Raw genomic sequence first — 26318 nt, forward strand, 5'->3', positions numbered from 1 at the left:
AAATAGGAAAACAATGTGTACATGCGCGCCCTCTATAGGCTGCCTGCAGCTCTGCATCCTCACAGTTTTACTTTCTCAAAACCGAAACCAGCAATCACCTTTTTTTCACGGGACACACACAGGAAGAGCCGCTAACTAACACTTACTTGTTCCTAAAATGTCAGAGGACAGTATTTCAGTGGCTCAGGACCAGTTTAGCTGTCCAGTTTGCCTGGATCTCCTGAAGGATCCTGTGACCATTCCCTGTGGACACAGTTACTGTATGCCCTGTATCACAGACTGCTGGGACCAGGAGGATCTGAAGGGTGTTTACAGCTGCCCTCAGTGCAGACAAACCTTCACTCCAAGACCTGCTCTATCCAAAAATGTGGTGTTTGCTGAAATGCTGGAGAAACTGAAGCAGACGAGCCTCCACGCTGAGGGTTCTGCTCGGTGTTTTGCTGGACCTGGAGATGTTGAGTGCGACGTTTGCACTGGAAGAAAAGGCAAAGCTATGAAGTCCTGTTTAGTGTGTCTCAGCTCTTATTGTGCAGGTCACCTCCAACAACATAATACTTTTTTCAAAGGGAAGAAGCAGCACAAGTTGATGGATGCCACTAGACGACTACAGGAGGCCATGTGCCGTAAACATGATAAACATTTGGACATCTACTGTCGTACCGACCAGCGGTGCATTTGTTATTTGTGCGTAATTGAGCAGCATAAAAACCATGACACAGTGACAGCTGCAGAGGAGAGGACAGAGAAACAGGTATGGACTGAAAGCGGACATCTTGCTTTTATTTTTAATATTATTTACTTATAATTTTAATATATAATTTACTCGTTTATTAGTGTCTCATAGTTAATATCAGCACTGTTATGTTCTTTAAGATAATTCTGCTGCAAATATCAATATTGTCATTTATTTATTGGTCTATATATCGGTTTATAAATATAGAGTTATTAGGGACCGAGCACCAAACGGTGCAAGGCCCTATTGGAATTGCTCCGTTTTTTATTATTATTATTATTAGGGACCGAGCACCTACGGTGCGTAGGCCCTATTGTATCTGTAATTAGGGACCGAGCACCAAACGGTGCAAGGCCCTATTGGAATTGCTCCGTTTATTATTATTATTATTATTATTATTATTATTATTATTCTTATTATTCTTCTCCCGAATGAATCGCGATTTTGAGGGTCTAAACATGCCCGAAAACTCACGAAAATTTGCACACACCCCAGAAGTGGCGAAAATTTACGTTTGTTATAGGCTTCGGAAGTGGGCGTGGCAAAATGACTCGACAGCGCCACCTAGAAAACTGATACGGACAAGCCCCCGAGCCACGAATCACGCACATGCACGAAAATTGGCACACACCTCAAACATGCCAACACCTACAAAAAAGTCTCAAGGAGCGATATCTCAAAACCAACAGGAAGTCGGATATTTATGGCTTCCTGCGGCGAAAAAGTGGCGATTTTGCCATTTCCAGGCGTTGTACTTTAACGAACTCCTCCTAGGGATTTGATCCGATCGACACCAAATTTGGGTTATGTCATCTAAAGGCCTTGGCGATGTTAAATTGCGAAGCTTTAGAGTTTTCGGCGATGGGCGTGTCCGTGGCGGCCTCGTAAATTTTGACGACTCGCCACAAAACATCAAGTTGTTATAACTCAGGCATGCATTATCCGATCTGCCTCAAAATTCACACATTTGATAACCGTCCTGACCTGAACACGATTACATGCCAATATCCCGATACAGTTATAGCGCCACCTGCTGGCTACAGGAAATGACATGATTTACAGTGAAACAAACTCCTCCCACAAAATTCATGATATCAGCACCAAATTTGAGTGGTGTCATCTGAAAGCAGTATCGATGATATATTGTGAAGGTCTAGAGTTTTCGTCGCTGGGCGTGTCCGTGGCGGACTCACAAACTTTGATGATTCGCCATGAAACATCAAGTTGTTATAACTCAGGCATGCATGATCCGATCTGCCTCAAAACTCACACATTTGATAAGTGTCCTGACCTGAACATGTTTACATGCCAATAACTCAATACAGTTATAGCGCCACCTGCTGGCAACACTAAAATTGCCTATAACTCAGCCAAACAATATCCGATCTGCCTGAAACTTCACATGGTTGATAAGATTGCTCTCCTGAAGACATGTACATGCCAATATTGAGTCACAGTCATAGCGCCACCTGGTGGCAACAGTAAAACTGCCTATAACTCAGCCAAACAATGTCCGATCTGCCTGAAAATTCACATGGTTGATTAAAATCCTCTCCTCAAGACATCTACATGAAAATATTGAGTCACAGTCATAGCGCCACCTGCTGACGGGAGCAAGTTTGGCATAAATCTGTGATTTTCTCAGATTTTTTTATGTATCGGCCTAAATTATTATTGTTCGCGGTTCTCTGTCGTCCTACGGCCGCCGGGCGGCGGTGAGCCCGGGTGCGAGGTCCCTATCATCGCTGCTTGCAGCTTTAATTAGGGACCGAGCACCAAACGGTGCAAGGCCCTATTGGAATTGCTCCGTTTTTTATTATTATTAGGGACCGAGCACCGAACGGTGCAAGGCCCTATTGGAATTGCTCCGTTTATTATTATTATTATTATTATTATTATTATTATTATTATTATTATTATTATTCTTATTATTCTTCTCCCGAATGAATCGCGATTTTGAGGGTCTAAACATGCCCGAAAACTCACGAAAATTTGCACACGCCCCAGAAGTGGCGAAAATTTACGTTTGTTATAGGCTTCGGAAGTGGGCGTGGCAAAATGACTCAACAGCGCCACCTAGAAAATTGATACGGACAAGCCCCCGACACACGAATCACGCACATGCACGAAAATTGGCACACACCTCAAACATGCCAAGACCTACAAAAAAGTCTCAAGGAGCGATATCTCAAACCCAACAGGAAGTCGGATATTTATGGCTTCCTGCAACGAAAAAGTGGCGATTTTGCCATTTCCAGGCGTTGTACTTTAACGAACTCCTCCTAGGGATTTCATCCGATCGACACCAAAATTGGGTTATGTCATCTAAAGACCTTGGCGATGTTAAATTGCGAAGCTTTAGAGTTTTCGTCGATGGGCGTGTCCGTGGCGGCCTCGTAAATTTTGACGACTTGCCACGAAACATCAAGTTGTTATAACTCAGGCATGCATTATCCGATCTGCCTCAAAAATCACACGTTTGATAACCGTCCTGACCTGAACACGTTTACATGCCAATATCCCGATACAGTTATAGCGCCACCTGCTGGCTACAGGAAATGACATGACTTACAGTGAAACGAACTACTCCCACAAATTTGGTCATATCAGCACCAAATTTGAGTGGTGTCATCTGAAAGCAGTATCGATGATATATTGTGAAGGTCTAGAGTTTTCGTCGATGGGCGTGTCCGTGGCGGACTCACAAACTTTGATGATTCGCCATGAAACATCAAGTTGTTATAACTCAGGCATGCATGATCCGATCTGCCTCAAAACTCACACATTTGATAAGTGTCCTGACCTGAACATGTTTACATGCCAATAACTCAATACAGTTATAGCGCCACCTGCTGGCAACACTAAAATTGCCTATAACTCAGCCAAACAATATCCGATCTGCCTAAAACTTCACATGGTTGATAAGATTGCTCTCCTGAAGACAACTACCTGCCAATATTGAGTCACAGTCATAGCGCCACCTGGTGGCAATAGTAAAATTGCCTATAACTCAGCCAAACAATGTCCGATCTGCCTGAAAATTCACATGGTTGATTAAAATCCTCTCCTGAAGACATCTACGTGAAAATATTGAGTCACAGTCATAGCGCCACCTGCTGACAGGAGCAAGTATGGCATAAATCTGTGATTTTCTCAGATTTTTTTTAAGTATCGGAATAAATTATTATTGTTCGCGGTTCTCTGTCAACCTACTGCCACCGGGCGGCGGTGAGCCCGGGTGCGAGGTCCCTATCATCGCTGCTTGCAGCTTTAATGTTTTTTATTATTATTATTATTCCGCCCCTAATCGGGGCACTTTTGAGGGTCTAAACGTGCTCGAAAACTCACGAAACTTTGCACACACATCAAACGCGGCGTAAATGGTCGGCTGATATGGGTCTCGGAAGTGGGCGTGGCAAAATGACTCGACAGCGCCACCTAGAAAATTGATACGGACAAGCCCCCGAGCCACGAATCACGCACATGCACGAAAATTGGCACACACCTCAAACATGCCAAGACCTACAAAAAAGTCTCAGGGAGCGATATCTCAAACCCAACAGGAAGTCGGATATTTATGGCTTCCTGCGCCGAAAAAGTGGCGTTTTTGCCAATTCCAGGCGTTGTACTTTAACGAACTCCTCCTAGGGATTTCATCCGATCGACACCAAAATTGGGTTATGTCATCTAAAGACCTTGGCGATGTTAAATTGCGAAGCTTTAGAGTTTTCGTCGATGGGCGTGTCCGTGGCGGCCTCGCAAACTTTGATGATTCGCCACGAAACATCAAGTTGTTATAACTCACGCATGCATTATCCGATCTGCCTCAAAATTCACACGTTTGATAACCGTCCTGACCTGAACACGTTTACATGCCAATAATCCGATACAGTTATAGCGCCACCTGCTGGCTACAGGAAATTACATGATTTACAGCGAAACAAACTCCTCCCACAAATTTTATCATATCAGCACCAAATTTGAGTGGTGTCATCTGAAAGCAGTATCGATGATATATTGTGAAGGTCTAGAGTTTTTGTCGATGGGCGTGTCCGTGGCGGACTCGCAAACTTTGATGATTCGCCATGAAACATCAAGTCGTTATAACTCAGGCATGCATGATCCGATCTGCCTCAAAACTCACACATTTCATAATTGTCCTGACCTGAACATGTTTACATGCCAATAACTTGATACAGTTATAGCGCCACCTGCTGGCAAACTTAAAATTGCCTATAACTCAGCCAAACAATATCCGATCTGCCTAAAACTTCACATGGTTGATAACATTGCTTTCCTGAAGACAACTACATGCCAATATTGAGTCACAGTCATAGCGCCACCTGGTGGCAACAGTAAAATTGCCTATAACTCAGCCAAACAATGTCCGATCTGCCTGAAAATTCACATGGTTGATTAAAATCCTCTCCTGAAGACATCTATATGCCAATCTTGAGTCACAGTCATAGCGCCACCTGCTGACGGGAGCAAGTTTGGCATAAATCTGTGATTTTCTCAGATTTTTTTATGTATCGGCCTAAACTATTATTGTTCGCGGTTCTCTGTCGTCCTACGGCCACCGGGCGGCGGTGAGCCCGTGTGCGAGGTCCCTATCATCGCTGCTTGCAGCTTTAATTATTATTAGGGACCGAGCACCAAACGGTGCAAGGCCCTATTGGACTTGCTCCGTTTATTATTATTATTATTATTATTATTATTATTATTATTATTATTATTATTATTATTAGGGACCGAGCACCAAACGGTGCAAGGCCCTATTGGAATTGCTCCGTTTATTATTATTATTATTATTATTATTATTATTATTATTATTATTATTATTATTCTTATTATTCTTCTCCCGAATGAATCGCGATTTTGAGGGTCTAAACATGCCCGAAAACTCACGAAACTTTGCACACGCCCCAGAAGTGGCGAAAATTTACGTTTGTTATAGGTTTCGGAAGTGGGCGTGGCAAAATGACTCGACAGCGCCACCTAGAAAATTGATACGGACAAGCCCCCGAGCCACGAATCACGCACATGCACGAAAATTGGCACACACCTCAAACATGCCAAGACCTACAAAAAAGTCTCAAGGAGCGATATCTCAAACCCAACAGGAAGTCGGATATTTATGGCTTCCTGCGGCGAAAAAGTGGCGATTTTGCCATTTCCAGGCGTTGTACTTTAACGAACTCCTCCTAGGGATTTCATCCGATCGACACCAAAATTGGGTTATGTCATCTAAAGGCCTTGGCGATGTTAAATTGCGAAGCTTTAGAGTTTTCGTCGATGGGCGTGTCCGTGGCGGCCTCGTAAATTTTGACGACTCGCCATGAAACATCAAGTTGTTATAACTCAGGCATGCATTATCCGATCTGCCTCAAAATTCACACGCTTGATAACCGTCCTGACCTGAACACGTTTACATGCCAATATCCCAATACAGTTATAGCGCCACCTGCTGGCTACAGGAAATGACATGATTTACAGTAAAACAAACTCCTCGCACAAATTTCATCATATCAGCACCAAATTTGAATGGTGTCATCTGAAAGCAGTATCGATGATATATTGTGAAGGTCTAGAGTTTTCGTCGATGGGCGTGTCCGTGGCGGACTCGCAAACTTTGATGATTCGCCATGAAACATCAAGTTGTTATAACTCAGGCATGCATGATCCGATCTGCCTCAAAACTCACACATTTGATAAGTGTCCTGACCTGAACATGTTTACATGCCAATATTCCGATACAGTTATAGCGCCACCTGCTGGCAAACTTAAAATTGCCTATAACTCAGGCGTGCATGATCCGATCTGCCTCAAAGTTCACACATTTGATAAGAGTCATGACCTGAACATGTTTATGAGCCAATATCCTGATACAGTTATAGCTCCACCTGGTGGCAACAGTATAATTGCCTGTAACTCAGCCAAACAATGTCCGATCTGCCAGAAAATTCACATGGTTGATTAAAATCCTCTCCTGAACACATCTACATGAAAATATCGAGTCACAGTCATAGCGCCACCTGCTGACGGGAGCAAGTTTGGCATAAATCCTTGATTTTCTCACATTTTTTATATATATTGGCATAAATTATTATTGTTCGTGGTTCTCTGTCGTCCTACAGCCACCGGGCGGCGGTGAGCCCGGGTGCGAGGTCCCTATCATCGCTGCTTGCAGCTTTAATTATTATTATTATTATTATTATTATTATTCTTCTCCCGAATGAATCGCGATTTTGAGGGTCTAAACATGCCCGAAAACTCACGAAAATTTGCACACGCCCCAGAAGTGGCGAAAATTTACGTTTCTTATAGGCTTCGGAAGTGGGCGTGGCAAAATGACTCGACAGCGCCACCTAGAAAATTGATACGGACAAGCCCCCGAGCCACGAATCACGCACATGCACGAAAATTGGCACACACCTCAAACATGGCAAGACCTACAAAAAAGTCTCAAGGACCGATATCTCAAACCCAACAGGAAGTCGGATATTTACAGCTTCCTGCGGCGAAAAAGTGGCGATTTTGCCATTTCCAGGCGTTGTACTTTAACGAACTCCTCCTAGGGATTTCATCCGATCGACACCAAAATTGGGTTATGTCATCTAAAGGCCTTGGCGATGTTAAATTGCGAAGCTTTAGAGTTTTCGTCGATGGCCGTGTCCGTGGCGGCCTCGTAAATTTTGACGACTCGCCACGAAACATCAAGTTGTTATAACTCAGGCATGCATTATCCGATCTGCCTCAAAAGTCACACGTTTGATAACCGTCCTGACCTGAACACGTTTACATGCCAATATCCCGATACAGTTATAGCGCCACCTGCTGGCTACAGGAAATGACATGATTTACAGCGAAACAAACTCCTCCCACAAATTTTATCATATCAGCACCAAATTTGAGTGGTGTCATCTGAAAGCAGTATCGATGATATATTGTGAAGGTCTAGAGTTTTCGTCGATGGCCGTGTCCGTGGCGGACTCGCAAACTTTGATGATTCGCCATGAAACATCAAGTTGTTATAACTCAGGCATGCATGATCCCATCTGCCTCAAAACTCACACATTTGATAAGTGTCCTGACCTGAACATGTTTACATGCCAATAACTCCATAAAGTTATAGCGCCACCTGCTGGCAACACTAAAATTGCCTATAACTCAGGCATGCATGATCCGATCTGCCTCAAAGTTCACACATTTGATAAGAGTCATGACCTGAACATGTTTATGAGCCAATATCCTGATACAGTTATAGCGCCACCTGGTGGCAACAGTAAAATTGCCTATAACTCAGCCAAACAATGTCCGATCTGCCTGAAAATTCACATGGTTGATTAAAATCCTCTCCTGAACACATCTACATGAAAATATCGAGTCACAGTCATAGCGCCACCTGCTGACGGGAGCAAGTTTGGCATAAATCCTTGATTTTCTCAGGTTTTTTTATATATATATTGGCATAAATTATTATTTTTCGTGGTTCTCTGTCGTCCTACGGCCACCGGGCGGCGGTGAGCCCGTGTGCGAGGTCCCTATCATCGCTGCTTGCAGCTTTAATTATTAGGGACCGAGCACCAAACGGTGCAAGGCCCTATTGGAATTGCTCCGTTTATTATTATTATTATTATTATTATTATTATTATTATTATTATTATTATTATTATTATTATTCTTCTCCCGAATGAATCGCGATTTTGAGGGTCTAAACATGCCCGAAAACTCACGAAAATTTGCACACGCCCCAGAAGTGGCGAAAATTTACGTTTGTTATAGGCTTCGGAAGTGGGCGTGGCAAAATGACTCGACAGCGCCACCTAGAAAATTGATACGGACAAGCCCCCGAGCCACGAATCACGCACATGCACGAAAATTGGCACACACCTCAAACATGCCAAGACCTACAAAAAAGTCTCAAGGAGCGATATCTCAAACCCAACAGGAAGTCGGATATTTATAGCTTCCTGCGGCGAAAAAGTGGCGATTTTGCCATTTCCAGGCGTTGTACTTTAACGAACTCCTCCTAGGGATTTCATCCGATCGACACCAAAATTGGGTTATGTCATCTAAAGGCCTTGGCGATGTTAAATTGCGAAGCTTTAGAGTTTTCGTCGATGGGCGTGTCCGTGGCGGCCTCGTAAATTTTGACGACTCGCCACGAAACATCAAGTTGTTATAACTCAGGCATGCATTATCCGATCTGCCTCAAAATTCACACGTTTGATAACCGTCCTGACCTGAACACGTTTACATGCCAATATCCCGATACAGTTATAGCGCCACCTGCTGGCTACAGGAAATGACATGATTTACAGTGAAACAAACTCCTCCCACAAATTTCATCATATCAGCACCAAATTTGAGTGGTGTCATCTGAAAGCAGTATCGATGATATATTGTGAAGGTCTAGAGTTTTCGTCGATGGGCGTGTCCATGGCGGCCTCGTAAACTTTGATGATTCGCCACGAAACATCAAGTTGTTATAACTCGGGCATGCATGATCCGATCTGCCTCAAAACTCACACATTTGATAAGAGTCCTGACCTGAACATGTTTACATGCCAATAACTCGATACAGTTATAGCGCCACCTGCTGGCAAACTTAAAATTGCCTATAACTCAGCCAAACAATATCTGATCTATCTAAAAATTCACATGGTTTATAAGATTGCTCTCCTGAAGACATCTACATGCCAATATTGAGTCACAGTCATAGCGCCATCTGGTGGCAACAGTAAAATTGCCTATAACTCAGTCAAACAATGTCCGATCTGCCTGAAAATTCACATGGTTGATTAAAATCCTCTCCTGAAGACATCTACGTGAAAATATTGAGTCACAGTCATAGCGCCACCTGCTGACGGGAGCAAGTTTGGCATAAATCTGTGATTTTCTCAGATTTTTTTATATATCGGCCTAAACTATTATTGTTCGCGGTTCTCTGTCGTCCTACGGCCACCGGGCGGCGGTGAGCCCGTGTGCGAGGTCCCTATCATCGCTGCTTGCAGCTTTAATTATTATTATTATTATTATTCCGCCCCTAATCGGGGCACTTTTGAGGGTCTAAACGTGCTCGAAAAGTCACGAAACTTTGCACACACATCAAACGCGGCGTAAATGGTCGGCTGATATGGGTCTCGGAAGTGGGCGTGGCAAAATGACTCGACAGCGCCACCTAGAAAATTGATACGGACAAGCCCCCGACACACGAATCACGCACATGCACGAAAATTGGCACACACCTCAAACATGCCAAGACCTACGAAAAAGTCTCAAGGAGCGATATCTCAAACCCAACAGGAAGTCGGATATTTACAGCTTCCTGCAGCGAAAAAGTGGCGTTTTTGCCATTTCCAGCCGTTATATTTTAACGAACTCCTCCTAGGGATTTCATCCGATCGACACCAAAATTGGGTTATGTCATCTAAAGGCCTTGGCGATGTTAAATTGCGAAGCTTTAGAGTTTTCGTCGATGGGCGTGTCCGTGGCGGCCTCGCAAACTTTGACGACTCGCCACGAAACAGGAAGTCGTTATAACTCAGGCATGCATTATCCGATCTGCCTCAAAATTCACACGTTTGATAACCGTCCTGACCTGAACACGTTTACATGCCAATATCCCGATACAGTTATAGCGCCACCTGCTGGCTACAGGAAATGACATGATTTTACATTGTAACAAACTCCTCCCACAAATTTGGTCATATCAGCACCAAATTTGAGAGGTGTCCTCTGAACACTCTAGCGATGATATATTGTAAAGGTCCAGAGTTTTCGTCGATGGGCGTGTCCGTGGCGGACTCGCAAACTTTGATGATTCGCCATGAAACATCAAGTTGTTATAACTCAGGCATGCATGATCCGATCTGCCTCAAACCTCACACATTTGATAAGTGTCCTGACCTGAACATGTTTACATGCCAATAACTCGATAAAGTTATAGCGCCACCTGCTGGCAAACTTAAAATTGCCTATAACTCAGCCAAACAATATCCGATCTACCTAAAACTTCACATGGTTGATAAGATTGCTCTCCTGAAGACATCTACATGCCAATATTGAGTCACAGTCATAGCGCCACCTGGTGGCAACAGTAAAATTGCCTATAACTCAGCCAAACAAAGTCCGATCTGCCTGAAAATTCACATGGTTGATAAAATTCCACTCCTGAAGACATCTACATGAAAATATTGAGTCACAGTCATAGCGCCACCTGCTGACGGGAGCAAGTTTGGCATAAATCTGTGATTTTCTCAGATTTTTTTATGTATCGGCCTAAACTATTATTGTTCGCGGTTCTCTGTCGTCCTACGGCCACCGGGCAGCGGTGAGCCCGTGTGCGAGGTCCCTATCATCGCTGCTTGCAGCTTTAATTGGTATTGTAATTTATTTATTGGTCTATATATTAATTATCGGCTTATTAATATAAAGAGTTATCAGTATTGTCATTTATTTATTGGTCTATATATTGATTATCGGCTTATTAATATAAAGAGTTATCAGTATTGTCATTTATTTATTGCTCTATATATTGATTATCGGCTTATTAATATAAAGAGATATCAGTATTGTCATTTATTTATTGCTCTATATATTGATTATCGGCTTATTAATATAAAGAGATATCAGTATTGTCATTTATTTATTGGTCTATATATTGATTATCGGCTTATTAATATAAAGAGATATCAGTATTGTCATTTATTTATTGCTCTATATATTGATTATCGGCTTATTAATATAAAGAGATATCAGTATTGTCATTTATTTATTGGTCTATATATTGATTATCGGCTTATTAATATAAAGAGATATCGGTATTGTCATTTATTTATTGGTCTATATATTGATTATCGGCTTATTAATATAAAGAGATATCAGTATTGTCATTTATTTATTGCTCTATATATTGATTATCGGCTTATTAATATAAAGAGATATCAGTATTGTCATTTATTTATTGGTCTATATATTGATTATCGGCTTATTAATATAAAGAGATATCAGTATTGTCATTTATTTATTGGTCTATATATTGATTATCGGCTTATTAATATAAAGAGATATCAGTATTGTCATTTATTTATTGGTCTATATATCGGTTATCAGCTTATAAATATGAAGTGTTACTGGTATTGTCATTTATTTATTGGTCTATATATTGATTATCGGCTTATTAATATAAAGAGATATCAGTATTGTCATTTCTTTATTGGTCTATATATTGATTATCGGCTTATTAATATAAAGAGATATCAGTATTGTCATTTATTTATTGGTCTATATATTAGTTATCGGCTTATAAATATCAAGAGGTATCGGTATTGTCATTTATTTACTGGTGTATTTATATATATAATGAGTTATCATTATCAGCCATTTATTTATTAGTGTATATATATATATATATATATATATATATATATATATATATATATATATATATATATATATATATATATATATATAAATAAATATATATAAGTTATTGGCTTATAAATATAAAGAGTTATCAGTATTGTAATTTATTTATTGGTCTATATATCGGTTATCAGCTTATAAAGAGTTATTTGTATTGTCATTTATTTATTGGTCTGTATACTGGTTATCGGCTTATAAATATAAAGAGTTAACAGTATCGGCCATTTATTTATTGGTCTATATATCGGTTTATAAATATAGAGTTATCAATATTGTAATTTATTTATTGGTCTATGTATTGATTATCGGCTTATTAATATAAAGAGATATCAGTATTGTTATTTATTTATTGGTCTATATATCGGTTATCAGCTTATAAATATAAAGAGTTATTTGTATTGTCTTTTATTTATTGGTCTATATATCAGTTATCGGCTTATAAATATGAAGAGTTATCAGTATCCGCCCTTTTTTTCTTGGCCTATAGATCGTTATTGTTTATTTGTTACTTGAATTATTTGTTTTGTCTTACAGGAACAGCTGAGTAAGGAACAAAAAAACTTACAAAGGAGAATCCAGCAAAAAGTCCAAGAGATTCAGAAGCTGAGAGAGACTATAGAGTCACACAAGGTGAGGTTAAAGGATAACATCTTGAAAAAAATACGACCATTTAAGAATTGATTCAAGAATTTTGAGCTATTTGGACTAGTAGTAGGTAAGAAAAGCATGTTTTGCAGTGTAGGCAGATGTGAAGAGCTGCTGCTGTTGCGACTGATGTCAGGATTGTGTGTTTTATCACAGCTCTCAGCACAGACAGCGATGGAGAACAGTGAGAAGATATTCACTGAGCTGATCCGCTACATTGAAAGCAGACGCTTAGAGTTTACACAGCTGATCAGAGGTCAGGAAAAGGCTGCCGTGGGTCGAGCTGAAAGACTGGTGAAGCGTCTGGAGCAGGAGGTTGATGATATGAAGAGCAGAGACTCTGAGATGAAGCAGCTTTTACAAACAGACGATCACGTATACTTCTTGCAGGTAGCTTCTCTTAAAGGAACACCCTTTATTTTGGAAATAGGCTCATTTTACAACTCTCCTAGAACCATTTTCGATTCGGCTTATAAATATAAAGAGTTATATATATATATATAATATATACTTCTTGCAGGTAACAGTGCTCTTAAAGGAACACTCCATTTTTAGGGGGGGGAATAGGCTCATTTTACAACTCCCCTAGAGCTAAAGAGATGACCTTTACCATTTTTGATTCAATTCAGGCTATCGGTGTGTATCAATCATTCTGTTATTAACGGCTGTCTTCCAATCAGTTACCCAAGGACAAAATCATGCACATCTCTGCATTCTTTTCAAATTTTAGGGCCTTTTCAATTGGATGTACGTCACAAAATGGGTAAAAAGGTCCATTTAACTTGTTTCATGCTGACTTTAGAAAAGTGTTATGATTTAAAAACTAGGGCGCCATGGTGGCTCAGTGGTTAGCACTGTTTCCTCACAGCAAAAAGTTCACTGGTTCGAGTCCCAGCTGGGCCAGTTGGCATATTCTGTGTGGAGTTTGCATGTTCTCCCTGTGTCTGGGTTTCCTTCGGGTGCTCCGCTTTTTCCCCACAGTCCGAACACATGCGCTATAGGGGAATTGATTAACTAAATTGGTCGTAGTGTATGAGTGTGTATGGGTGTTTCCCAGTTCTGGGTTGCTGCTGGAAGAGCATCCGCTTCGTAAAACTAAGAATAAATGATTAAAAACTAGCCTAGAGCACTATCTGCTGTTAAAAATGAAGCTCGGAATTGACTTCATACAGAATCAAGGCTATATAAGAATCTAAGAATCGATCCATGAATCACAGTACATTAAGTCATTGTCCCACCCCTATTATCATTGTATTGTCTTGTCTTTGTAGAGTTTCCGGTGTTTGTCTTCTCCTCCTGAAGCTACAGATGTAGGCAACACACACTGCTCCGCTCTCTCCTTTGAGGATGTGACAAAATCTTTGTCTCTGCTGAAAGAGAAACTCAAGGATTCCTGCGAACAGCAGATGGAAATGGTGTCTGGTGGAGGTAGTGCTTCCCTGTGCTTGACAATTATTGATGTATGTACGAATATTAGACTGAATCCTTTAACATCTATAATATGGTCTCTCTTTGAATCTGTTTGACATCCCCAGTGACATACGTCCAGATCATTCCCACCCCAGACCCCAAGACCAGGGAGGACTTCTTACAGTGTAAGGGCAAACACTTCTCTTTCTTCTGAGAGTTAATCAGCAGCTGTTTAATGCAGATTTCTTTACGACATGGTGTGATTGCAGCTTAAAACAGGAGTTTTTGCATAACTTGTACTAGACTAACACTACGTCCTGCTAATTACATGCGACACGTTGCCGCAACGTGATAAAAGGTATTTCAATTTAAAAACGGGATCAATTTTTATTTTTAAAATGGGATCAAGTGTAATACCCCCTGTAATTTACACCCGGATTGTCTAACGGCTGATTTAAGTCGGGATCTAAATAAAAGTAACGGCACGCAATAGTAGTGCTTATGATTGACACGGCTGGCCCCGAGTCAAGCTAATGTACGAACCACCAATCAGGCGATTCCTGACTCAGTATAAATAACCAAGCATCTTACCTTTAGTTATCTTCGTCTTGAAGAATCCCCCCTTCCATCCCCGCTCCTCCTCTTTCCTCTATAGGGCAGCACGGCGGCCCAGTGGCTAGCACTGTGACCTCATAGCAAGAACACCTCTGGTTTGGGTCTCGACCCGTCCGGTCAGCGTTTCTGTGTGGAGTTCATGTCTCCCCGTGCTTGCGAGGGTTTTCCCCAGGTCCTCCGGTTTCCTCCCACAGTCCAAAAAACATGAGACATAAGTAAATTGACTAAACCAAATCCGCACCATATTCAAATTCTACCAGCAACACACCATCTTAGCAATCCTTAAGCAGCAGGAGGGGAGAGGGGGGTTCTCGGGATCTACCTGAGCTCAAACTCCCCTCTCGCCCTGCAAACGGGAGGGAGCCCCGGGCTCGAGGATCTCATGAACTCAGGGCTCTCTCCCGGAACAGCATGCCAAACTAGCTTATTACCAATCATCAGCTAAGTGTGAACTCTTGAAACATATTAAAAGGAGTTTTTGTTCTAACCAACACCTGGAATTATTATTTTAGAAACGGCTTCTATTTCTGACAGGTGAACAACAGGATAAATGACAATGACCACCTCAGGTACACCTCATGTGCTTTATTCAGTGCTAAATGCTAATAAAGTGAGTTTGAATGACATTTTACATTGCCATCCTACTGAAAGCAGCAGCAGATAGTTCACCTTAGATCTGGAAAATAAAATAACTCTGCTGAAAAAAAAAAACTGCTTAAACCAGCCTAGGCTGGTTGGCTGGTTGACTAGCCTTGTTTTAGAGGGGTTTCCAGCTATTTCCAGCCTGGTCTTAGCTGGTCAGGCTGGAAAATGACCAGCTAAATCCAATAAAACCAACTTGACAAGCCTGGTTTAAGCTGGACATAGCTGGTTTTGGCTGGGCTCCCAGGCTGGTCAAGCTGGTTTTAGCTGGTCATTTTCCAGCCTGACCAGCTAAGACGAGGCTGGAAATGACTGGAAACCAGCCTGGAAATGGCCAAAACCCCTCTAAAACCAGGCTGGTCAACCAGCCAACCAGCCTAGGCTGGTTTAAGCTGTTTTTTTCAGTAGGGAAACCGTTTGAAAATGAGCTTTAGAACTGAGACCCAACACATATCAGTGATTCAGCATCTACATTTAATAATGTTAAAGAGGTTTAATATATATTGATTAGTTTGTAAACCTTACCGTTTCGTTATGTGCTTCTGAATGGCTGTATTCACATTTCTGTCGTGTTTCGTCTGGTGCAAATTGCTTATTACCACAAATCTCGTCACGTAGTGTGTTGTCAGGACACGGGGTTACAATGTAACCTGCTCACCTAATGTTTACGCTCGTAATATTTATATTATTTGCAAATTAATAACCACCACATGTTGAACTCTGAATCTACGTCTCATTTCAGAGTCTGCTACTGTCCACCAGAGGTCGCATTTCACTCACGGACGCATACTTTGAGAGCTTTTCTGACTGAATGAATCAAAAACACTGTTTTTCAGCAAGGCAACCCGGAGTGCTGAAATATAATTGGCTAAACTGGCAGTGGGCGGGTTTAATGACCAAAACAAAGACTGCCGTTCCGACACGTAACGCACATTACCAAAGCAGAATATCTGACTTCAGTATTGTTTTTCAGATAAACAAGAATGTTCACTGAGCATGTTTCTGAAATATCTGCAAACATATTATAGTATTTTTATGCTCTAGAAGAGTCAAAACTTACATACAGCACATTTAAAGTCTGTGTGAACCTGAAGCTACTGAGACTTTTATTTCAGTATGTTGATGTATTTCCTGCTGAAACTTAATATTGAATAGGGGCGGGGCTTTCTATTGCGCATCATTCCTTCATAGCAAACTGACGCTAAAAGGGGTGTGGTTAGGAATACTGCGATGCAGTTGCTATAGAAGCACTCAAGTTGGCGTCAACAGAAGGACTGCCACTCCAAATGCAGACGCAAGTGGACTTTCATTGCAGATTGCAAAAACTTTTTTTTTAGTATATTTATTTGCATGAATTAATTGATCACCTTAAGAATAACAATATGAGCTAGCAAAATAAACATTGTAAATTTGTACTTCATGCAGACTTCAAGCAAATTATCATCATGTGCAGATTAAGGGCCCTATCATCAGTGGTGGAAAGAGTACTGAAAAATCATACTCAAGTAAAAGTGCCATTACTTGCCTAAAAATATTGTAAATATTACTCAAAGTATGAGTAAAAATCAGCCCTTTTAAAAGTACTTGAGTAGTGAGTATTACGCTGTTAAAAGCTGATGCCTTTACATGTAATTTGTGGATGAGTGTAAACGTAACATTCTGTAGTGCATCTAGTTATTGCCCAGCAGGCACACAACATCATAAGACGTTAATATTAGGTTAGACTTAGGTTGTGACGTCAGGAGACCAAAATTTAACATCTAGCCAGCGTCTAAGGACAATGTTATTTTGATTTCCAATACTGACGTGAAATGATGCTGATATTTGGTCGATTTTTAGGTTGTTAGAAAGTAACCAAAATCCAACATCGACCCAACATCTTAAATCAACATCATATTGATGTCAAATACTGACATTTATTCATCAGGTATGGCAACCAAAATCCAACGTCTGATAAATGTCAATAGTGGTAACGTCGACACAACGTCAAGCTGTTACATCATTAGACGTTGATATTTGGTTGGTTTTAGGTTGGACATTGATGTTGGCCTGACGTCGAGGTCTGACGTCAACTCGATTTTCGTTTCCAAACAAAATGCAACGTCCCCATGACGTTGGGGTACAACGTCAATCTGACGTCATGTTGATGTCTTGTGCCTGCTGGCTGTTTAAGGCCATTTCAGTCACCATACAATAAACATCCGTCATCTTCTCATCAGTAACATGCACCTAAACAGTCTCTGGGTCAATGCGTGTACAGACTTTGGACATCTTCTTGGACACTTTGAATACTTCAAAACTGTTTGCTGCAATTATAAATCGCCCATGCCTTGAGGTAGTTCATTATGATGTGATTTTTCCATCTATGTGTGATCTGATTGGACTCGCAGGACTGATTTTTCTAATCCACATAGACAAGAAATAATAAAGCAGTGGCTGCAGGTTGAAGGAAAGTAGTGGAGTAAAAGTACAGGTACATCACTAAAAATGTACTCAAGCAAAAGTACACATTTCTAAAACTACTCAGTAAATTACAATTCCTGAGAAAAACTACTCAATTACAGTAGTTTGAGTATAGGTAATTAGTTACTTTACACCACTGCCTATCATACACCCAATAAGACGTGTTTGGCGCGATTTGTTGCTATTTTCAGACCAGCGCAACAGTAATTTTCTCGTTTTGTGCCACGTTGTTTAAATAGCAAATGCATTTGCACCACTTTGTGGACTCATGGGTGTGCTGGTCTATTAAAGGAGGTGTGTTAAGGCGCATTGTTGGCGTGTTGCTATTTTGAGGAACTGAAATAGACCGCGCCACTGACCAACTAAAAGCTGGTCTAAAGTCCAGCAGAGCGCGTTAGTTATGCACCTATGCGAGTACAAAGGCTTACACACTGCTGAACACACACAGGATGAACAGCAATACACAAATATCTTTACAGATGAAAACAATTAAAGGATTAAAATCTCACAAAAAAAAAAAAAATTCTACATTAATATAAACAGCACTGCCTCCATGCCTTCTTCACCTCGAGGGGCTTTTTCAGTTTATTCATGATATAATGTTATTATTATTATCCGTATGATTGATTATCTGCTGATTTATTTTTGTTTTAATAAACACAAGAGTAGATTTGTCCTCCTGTGGGGTTTTGGAGACGTCTGCATCACCATATGGGGCATCAGAACAGGACGTGTGTTTGGATATAACTCAGTTTATTGACCACATTTCATTATTATTGTTCATTTATTCCTTTGCTGGAGATTAGAACTGAATTTAGAAATAATTTTGACACAAATCTTTGCGCATAACAAAGAAAATTAAATATGTAAGCTAATGGATGTGCTCAGTGGTGTAAGTTTCCACCGTTTCCTCTCTCCACCAAAGTAAAGGAGTAAAGAGTAAAGAGAAAGTAAAGAGGCTGAATGGAGGAGGCTCGTTCTTTATCCTTGCGCTGCAGATGCTCTGTTTAACTGTTTTCTCGCTAGTAAAGCGTTCAGATTTTACACTTACAAAGTCCACCATGTATAAAGTCAACCCTGTTAGACCATTCACCGGGGCACAGAGTGTATTTTTCCATCCTTAAAATTGCAAAAGTGGATTCTGACACATCCTTAATGCTTTTGAGCCCTGCGCTTTAGACTTTGCGCCTAGATCATCAAAATAGCGCCCTGAGTGTTTTTTCAAATTTCTCCTTTACATTTGTATACAGTGCTTCACAATATATGCAACTTACCTTAAGAAAAAGTAAATATACATATCAAACGTATATTTTGATTTCCCCCAGATTCCCGCCAGCTCACTCTGGATCCAAACACAGTGAACAAACGCCTTTGCCTGTCTGAAGGAAACAAACGGTCCTTCGTCACTGGCTCAGTCCAGCAGTATCCTGATCATCCAGACAGATTTGATCAGTATCTTCAGGTGATGAGCAGAGAGAGTGTGTGCGGACGCTGTTACTGGGAGCTGGACTGGAGCGGCAGTGGCGGACTCGCTGTATCAGTGGCGTACAAGAGCATCGGGAGGAAGGGAAAAGGTGACGAGTGTGTGTTTGGGTTCAATCGCCAGTCCTGGAGTTTGTTCTACAGTCTCTCCGGTTCCTCATTCTTTCACGATAAGAAACAGATTAAGCTTCATGCACCTCTCAGCTGCTGTAGATTAGGAGTGTATGTGGATCACAGAGCAGGAACTCTGTCTTTCTACAGCGTTTCTGACACATTAATGAGCCTCATCCACACCGTCCAGACCACATTCACTCAGCCGCTCTATCCTGGGTTTTTACTTGATTTTGGATCGACTGTAAAGCTGCTGTGAAAAAAGAGTGCTTAGTGTTAGACAGATAACACACTTTTAAAGTTGATATATCAGACATACACCAGAGAATATGATTTCTTTTTTAACATCACTCATATTATGGATTAAAATAAGGAGGAAATATGTGGAAATGTTAATTCTCAGTCTCTCTGGATTCTCTAGATGCGGCTGAAGGCAAATTTATTCGCCCTTCTGGGACGTTTTAATTATTTTTCAAATATTCCCAAGGCTAACAGAGAACATTTTTAAATATAATAGTCTTATAACTAATTTCTAATAACACATTTCTTTTGTTGGAAGTTTTTTACAGTGTAGGTCATAGAAATTTACTTGAAAGTCCTGGAAAATTCATTCATTTTCTTTTGGGTTTAGTCCCTTTATCAATCCGGGTTCGCCACAGCGGAATGAACCGCCAACTTATCCAGCACATGTTTTACGCATCGGATGCCCTTCCAGCTGCAACCCATCTCTGGGAAACATCCATACACACTACAGACAATTTAGCCTACCCAATTCACCTGTACCGCATGTCTTTGGACTGTGGGGGAAATCGGAGGAAACCCACGCGAAACAGTCCAAACACATGCAGGGAAAACATGCAAACTCCACACAGAAACGCCAACTAACCCAGCCGAGGCTCGAACCAGTGATCTTCTTGCTGTAAGGCAACATTGCAAGAATTAGATGCTTTGTTTCCAGTGAAGACTTAGAGAAACTTGTTCATGCTTTTATCAGCAGCAGGGTGGATTACTGTAACGGCCTCCTCACTGGCCTCCCCAAAAAGACAGTCAGACAGTTACAGCTCATCCAGAACGCTGCGGCCAGAATTCTGACCAGAACCAGGAAATCAGAGCACATCACACCTGTCCTCAGGTCTTTACACTGGCTCCCAGTTACATTCAGAATAGATTTTAAAGTATTATTACTGGTCTATAAATCACTAAATGGCCTAGGACCTCATTATAGATATGCTCACTGAATACAAACCTAACAGATCACTCAGATCTTTAGGATCAAATAAACTAGAAATCCCAAGAGTTCAGTCAAAGCAGGGTGAATCGGCTACTAACAGCGCCCCCTGCTGCTGGAATCAGCTTCCAGAAAAGATCAGATGTGCTCCAACATTGGGCACATTCAAATCAAGACTGAAAACACATCTGTTTAGCTGTGCCTTTACTGAATGAGCACTGTGCTACGTCCCACAGATAGAACAACTATGTTTTTCTCTTCTTTTTCATTCTTTTATAACACATTTTATCTGTTTTTATGCTTATTTATTTATTTTTTTATTGTTTTTAACCATTTTTATTATTTGTTTTTATTTTTCTTATACTTGTTTCTTTTATTCCTGTTTATGTAAAGCACTTTGAATTGCCACTGTGTATGAAATGTGCTATATAAATAAACTTGCCTTGCCTTAAGGCGACAGCACTACCTATTGCGCTACCTAACGTTAACTAATATGAATAAATACTGTAATAAATGTATTGCTCATTGTTTATTCATGTTAGTAAATACATTAACTACCAGTAACTATTACAACCTTATTGTAAAGTGCTACCAACTTAATTGATTTGTGTTGGGGCAACAGGATTGAATTGTGTGGAACCCTGTGATGCAATGTAATGCCTAATGCCTAAAAATCCGAATAATGTTGAAATGAAGGGCCGTGGTTACGCAAGAAGTAGGGCTTTGACATTCATATGAAACATTTTGCACGTCATTCTGCTGCAAATTGGGATGAACTTTAATTTCTTAGAAATGTTTTGACGGGCCGTGTTGATGAATATGGGTACTGAGCTGCAGGGTTGCCAGATCCGCTCACTAAAACCGGTCATTTGGCCAATCAAAACGAACCCAAGGGAATACCATTAGAACACATATTTTAATGATAATCGCTGTAGAAACAATCACGAATGCGGATTGTTTTCATAAAGGCGGTAAAAGCTATAATCGCTGGTGGGATATGAGCTGGGTGAGTAAAACTGCGAGCATTTGGGCCAAGAATCGTCTATGCAATGAGGCAATTTGGCAACCTCATGCTGTGGTGAAGTCTGGCGTGTGGATTACAGTCATCAAAAGAGCTCTCTGTGACTGTAAATCTGAGATTTAAAGGGGGCCTATTATTCAAAACTGACTTTTATAATAGGTTTAAATACAGTTTAACAGCCTCTAATGCTGAAAATGCATTCATTTAATAATTTTAAATTCAGACTTGATAAACAAAACAGTGCAGAAACGCTTCGATTGACATTCTCCCGTTGTACGTGTCATCAGAGGGGGAAAGCCCCGCCCACTAGTGACCATCTCCCCCTCATTGGCAGAGCTGGTTGTAACTCGTTCCACAGTGAAGCCTGGTTTATACTCGATGCGTCCACTAGTCCAATTGAGTCCATGCGTCGAATGTGACGTCATCGATATGTTTGACGAGGTTCGCTTTTGGTGTGCGCGACATAATTTCGGCTGCCGGACCGCACAATTTTTTTTTTGGACTCGAGCGGACAGTTTGCTCGGCGCCACATTTTAGTTCATATTGATATTGAGTTAAATATGAATCACTTTGAGGAGATTTTGTTTGAAACAGGTACGCCTGTACAGACATCTTTATGATCTGTCCATGCGTGATCATGGGGGTAACCAGATGGACAATAGTTCTTGGCCAGAAATTGCAACAGCCGTGGGAGGTTTGGAAAAACTTGAGGGATAAGTTTGTTAAAGCCAAAAAGAGAGGCTATGGTAAGCGTGAGAATCAGGGACACAGAGCATTACAGAAAATGTTTTTCCACCATTTATAGATTTTATACTGATGTATATATTACAATTTTGATTTTAAAATTGAATTAAATAGTTACAAAACTAAAATGAAGTAACAAATTATTTCTTTGATAACTTAAAAGGAATATTTGAACCTATCGGTTTACAATATACTGATTTATTGGTGATAATGGTCAGGAATGTTCGACCATTATTGCCTTTTTAGCATTAGAGGTGGACAGAAACTAGCCAGACAGTAAATGTGTCGATTTTGGAGAGGGCTAGATCTGAAAAAACATCTGTATTTATTAATGTGTACTTTTTTGCTTTTATTCTTGCCATAATAAAGAATATATTCGTAGAACAACCCATGTTCTTTTGTCATTCATATTTAAATAACCTTAAATAGGTAAAACTGTCCGAGATATGAACAAAAGCAAGTGATGCAACAAAGTTTGATTAAAAAAAAAATCTTGAATTGTTATGAAAATCTTTAGAATCATTAAAATAATTTCTAAAAATAATTAGTTTAGTCGGCGCCAGTAGCCTAGTGGTATTGTGCGCCGACATATAGCACTGACGTGCTCACGACGACCTGAGTTTAAGTCCCGACTTGAGGTCCTTTGCCGATCCTTCCCCTCTCTCTGCTCCCAATGCTTTCCTGTCTGAAATCTCTACTGTCCTATCATAATAAAGGTGAAAAACAACAAAAAAATATATATATATATTTAAAAATAATTAGTTAAAAAATCGTCAATAATAATAATGATATGACGTAGTTCCGGAAACTTCCTACTTCTCTGTTTATCCGTCTGATTTTACAGTCAGTTTCTTTTGACCGCCCCCTGTTGTTTTAAAGAATATCACAACGGCGAACACGTCAAGTATAAAAGCCTCGTCCATATCGTGACGTGTGCGCGCAGTCAGCGGAGTTCCGCGACGCCAGACGAAAGTATAAATCAGGCTTGAGGCGTTACTGCATTCTAATGACATTTCTGGGGAACGCAGTAATGTAACGAATTACATTTTAAATGTGTGTAATTTGATTACAGTTACTAAAGTCAGTGTAATTGTGTTACTTACGTTACTAATATAGTCTTTAGAAGAAAAAAATGCTTCTTCAAATGACATTTTCCTCTGCAACATCAGTTAATGAGCATGAGCCTTTAAACTGCTGGAGAACGGCAGCTGAAATGGCTGCTGATGAGTGGAAAATACAGACATTACTTTGATTTCATTGAGCGTGAAAACAAAAATATTACTGTTAAATGCAGTCTCTAAAGAACTTTCCACTGCTTTTAACTTGACCAGTTGTTGAATAGGAAGCATTCTAGGACAATACTCGTCACCAAGGAGGACACCGGCACCCAAAAACACGGCGGCACAACTCAGCCTAAACAGGCAAAATTGGATTTTTGTGCTGGATCGGGAGTGAAGGTATCTTCTGAATGTGAAGAGAAGCGTAGCTGCACATGGAGCCGTTCACATATCACGTCTTTTACATGAGCAAGTTCGTTATTTCCATTGGTTTTGTCCATGCGAATTGGGAGCACATATTGCGCGCGTTGGCATTTTCCAGGCGCCCCTGGTTAAAAGCTAAAAAAATTTTGGGCAAACTCTTTAAGTCTTTTGAATCCATTGTTATGTTTTTCAGTAAATATTTAATTACTGAAAGAGCTGCGGTTTCTTTTGTATTGTTTATAGGTATATTTTATATGTTTTAAAAGTAACTTCAAAATAATAAGTAATCCGATTACTTTTTACATTAAGTAATATGTAATCAGATTACAGTTTTCCAGTAGTAATCAGTAATTTGTAATCGATTACTTTTTTAAAGTAACTTACCCAACACTGCTCATTAGCATAGACAGCCCTGAGTGAGAAGCAGCCGTCCGTCATTAGACTTTTAGCAGCGTACCGGATGAAGTTAATTTTGAAAAGAGAGCTAGTAGCACAATCTCATTTGAATTTAAAGTAACCATAAGGACACAGAATCAAGAATTCAAAGAGTTTAAAACATTATTTGTGGATTATTTTGAGCTGAAACTTCACACACACTGATTTGTGTATGTCACGCATTAAATAAATTGTTTGCGACCGTTTTGCATTCAACACTTTTTTCAGTGTACATGTGTTAACATACAGAGGATTGAAATGTCGCAGGACCACAGTGCTACATCAATTAATCATAAATACAAACACAACACTGAACATAAGAGCTATTTTAAAAAGTGTTTATATATTATTTACAATAAAGATGGTTTCAATGCAATTTAGAAACACATTTCAGCTCTGCTGTGAAGCAGAACTAGTGTTATTACACAGTCGTCAGTTCAGATTATGTTCAGTGTGTAAGTCTCTGACATGTATTATTACTGTTGTATATTGTGGCAACAAATTGCAAAGAGAGTAAAATTGCATTTTCCGGTGGACAAATCCCTTTATACGGAATATATTTATATATATTATATTATATTTCTGCCTTTTTAAGTTCAGCTATTTCTAACTTTTGCACTTTTTAATTTTAAAAAATTGGAAAAGAAAGAAATTACATATTAGATGAGGGACTAAATTGTAGGACAATTTTTATTCTTGTACTTAAATAATTCTTTAATCCCAATTTCCAATGCTATTAAGGTCAGTCTTTAAATTTCTAAGAAATGTTTTGACGGGTCATGTTGATGAATATGGTCATAGAGCTGCAGGGTTGCCAGATCTGCGCATCAAAACCAATCCTTAGGCCAGTCAAAAATAAATGAAATAAAACTGCTCCAAACTGAACCCAAAGATTAGCCATATTTTAATGCTAATCAAAAATAGAAACAATCATCAGCTGTTTTTATTTCATAACAGGAGCTCTCTTGCATTAGCGCTGCTGTATACATTGCTAGTTTGGCTATAGTCACTGGCAGAGTACAAATTTTGAGTACAATGTCAAGCATTTCGATCTAAATAATTCACTTTTAATAAACCAATGGCCACTGCTTCAGAAGAAGCTCAATGGTAGGATTGGCAACCTTGTGCTGTGGAGAATTCTGTGGAAATCGCTCATCAAAAGAGCTCTCTCGACGGCATGTGATCTCTCTCGTAACATGCATTATCATGCTTTTTGCCTGCACAGACTGACATTAAGAGACACAAATCACACATTTCCTCTGCTCGGGTAAGCCAATGCTTTGCTTGTTTGATTAATTCCTTTCTGTCATGACTTATAGTTTTTAAAACATGTTCTTCGCTCAGCTTCAGCTTTAAATGGCGTGTTGTTTCATTCGTTTTTCGCACAAGATTAGCACTAATTAAGAGAGAGATCTACTCTTGTGTTTTAGTAGAGGTTGAAGTAATATCTTTGTGTAGATTGTCTAAAATGACTTTCACATTCGCAGACTTTCGAATTCTAAAACTGTACTTGAAATGCCAAGTTTGCGATTGTACAACTAACTTTGCTAGTTACATTAGCACATCGTTGAAATCTAACGTGTTATTTAGCACAGAAGTTTATCTATTGACAACCTAAACCTTCACTTAGGAATCAAAACTCAATGACTGACAATCAGTTTTGGATATTTGCCTTCTCTAAAGTTACATACTTGATGCGGTTATACACTTCTCTAACGTCTATGCCATTTTTGAGGAGAATGACTTGCAGACATTGTGCGAGTTACGATTTGGTCAGCTTTTCTCTGTAAAAACGTACAACTAACATGCTTCAGTGAGCCAAATTCGTATATTAAATTCAACTACATTTCATTTATTAATTAACGTATTGAAGTTTTA

At 40.0% G+C, this 26318-nt stretch overlaps 2 protein-coding genes across 2 annotated transcripts in view; both read left to right on the forward strand.

The window, feature by feature from the left end:
* Positions 1–97: 97 nt before the first annotated feature.
* On the forward strand, positions 98–20862 carry ftr64 (finTRIM family, member 64). Its single transcript, XM_056455254.1, has 6 exons — positions 98–751; positions 12698–12793; positions 12965–13198; positions 14080–14236; positions 14344–14403; positions 19264–20862. The coding sequence occupies exons 1-6, from the start codon at positions 158–160 to the stop codon at positions 19788–19790; spliced, it is 1668 nt and encodes a 555-aa protein (XP_056311229.1). The 5' UTR covers positions 98–157; the 3' UTR covers positions 19791–20862.
* Positions 20863–25658: 4796 nt separating this feature from the next.
* The window catches only part of tmem19 (transmembrane protein 19), a 19367-nt gene continuing 18707 nt past the window's right edge, over positions 25659–26318 (forward strand). The window contains exon 1 of the mRNA XM_056455255.1: positions 25659–25707. The gene's annotated coding sequence lies outside the window, so the exon portion shown is untranslated. The remainder of the gene's footprint in view (positions 25708–26318) is intronic.

The sequence above is a fragment of the Danio aesculapii genome, chromosome 4, assembly GCF_903798145.1.
Source record: "Danio aesculapii chromosome 4, fDanAes4.1, whole genome shotgun sequence".
NCBI lineage: Eukaryota > Metazoa > Chordata > Actinopteri > Cypriniformes > Danionidae > Danio > Danio aesculapii.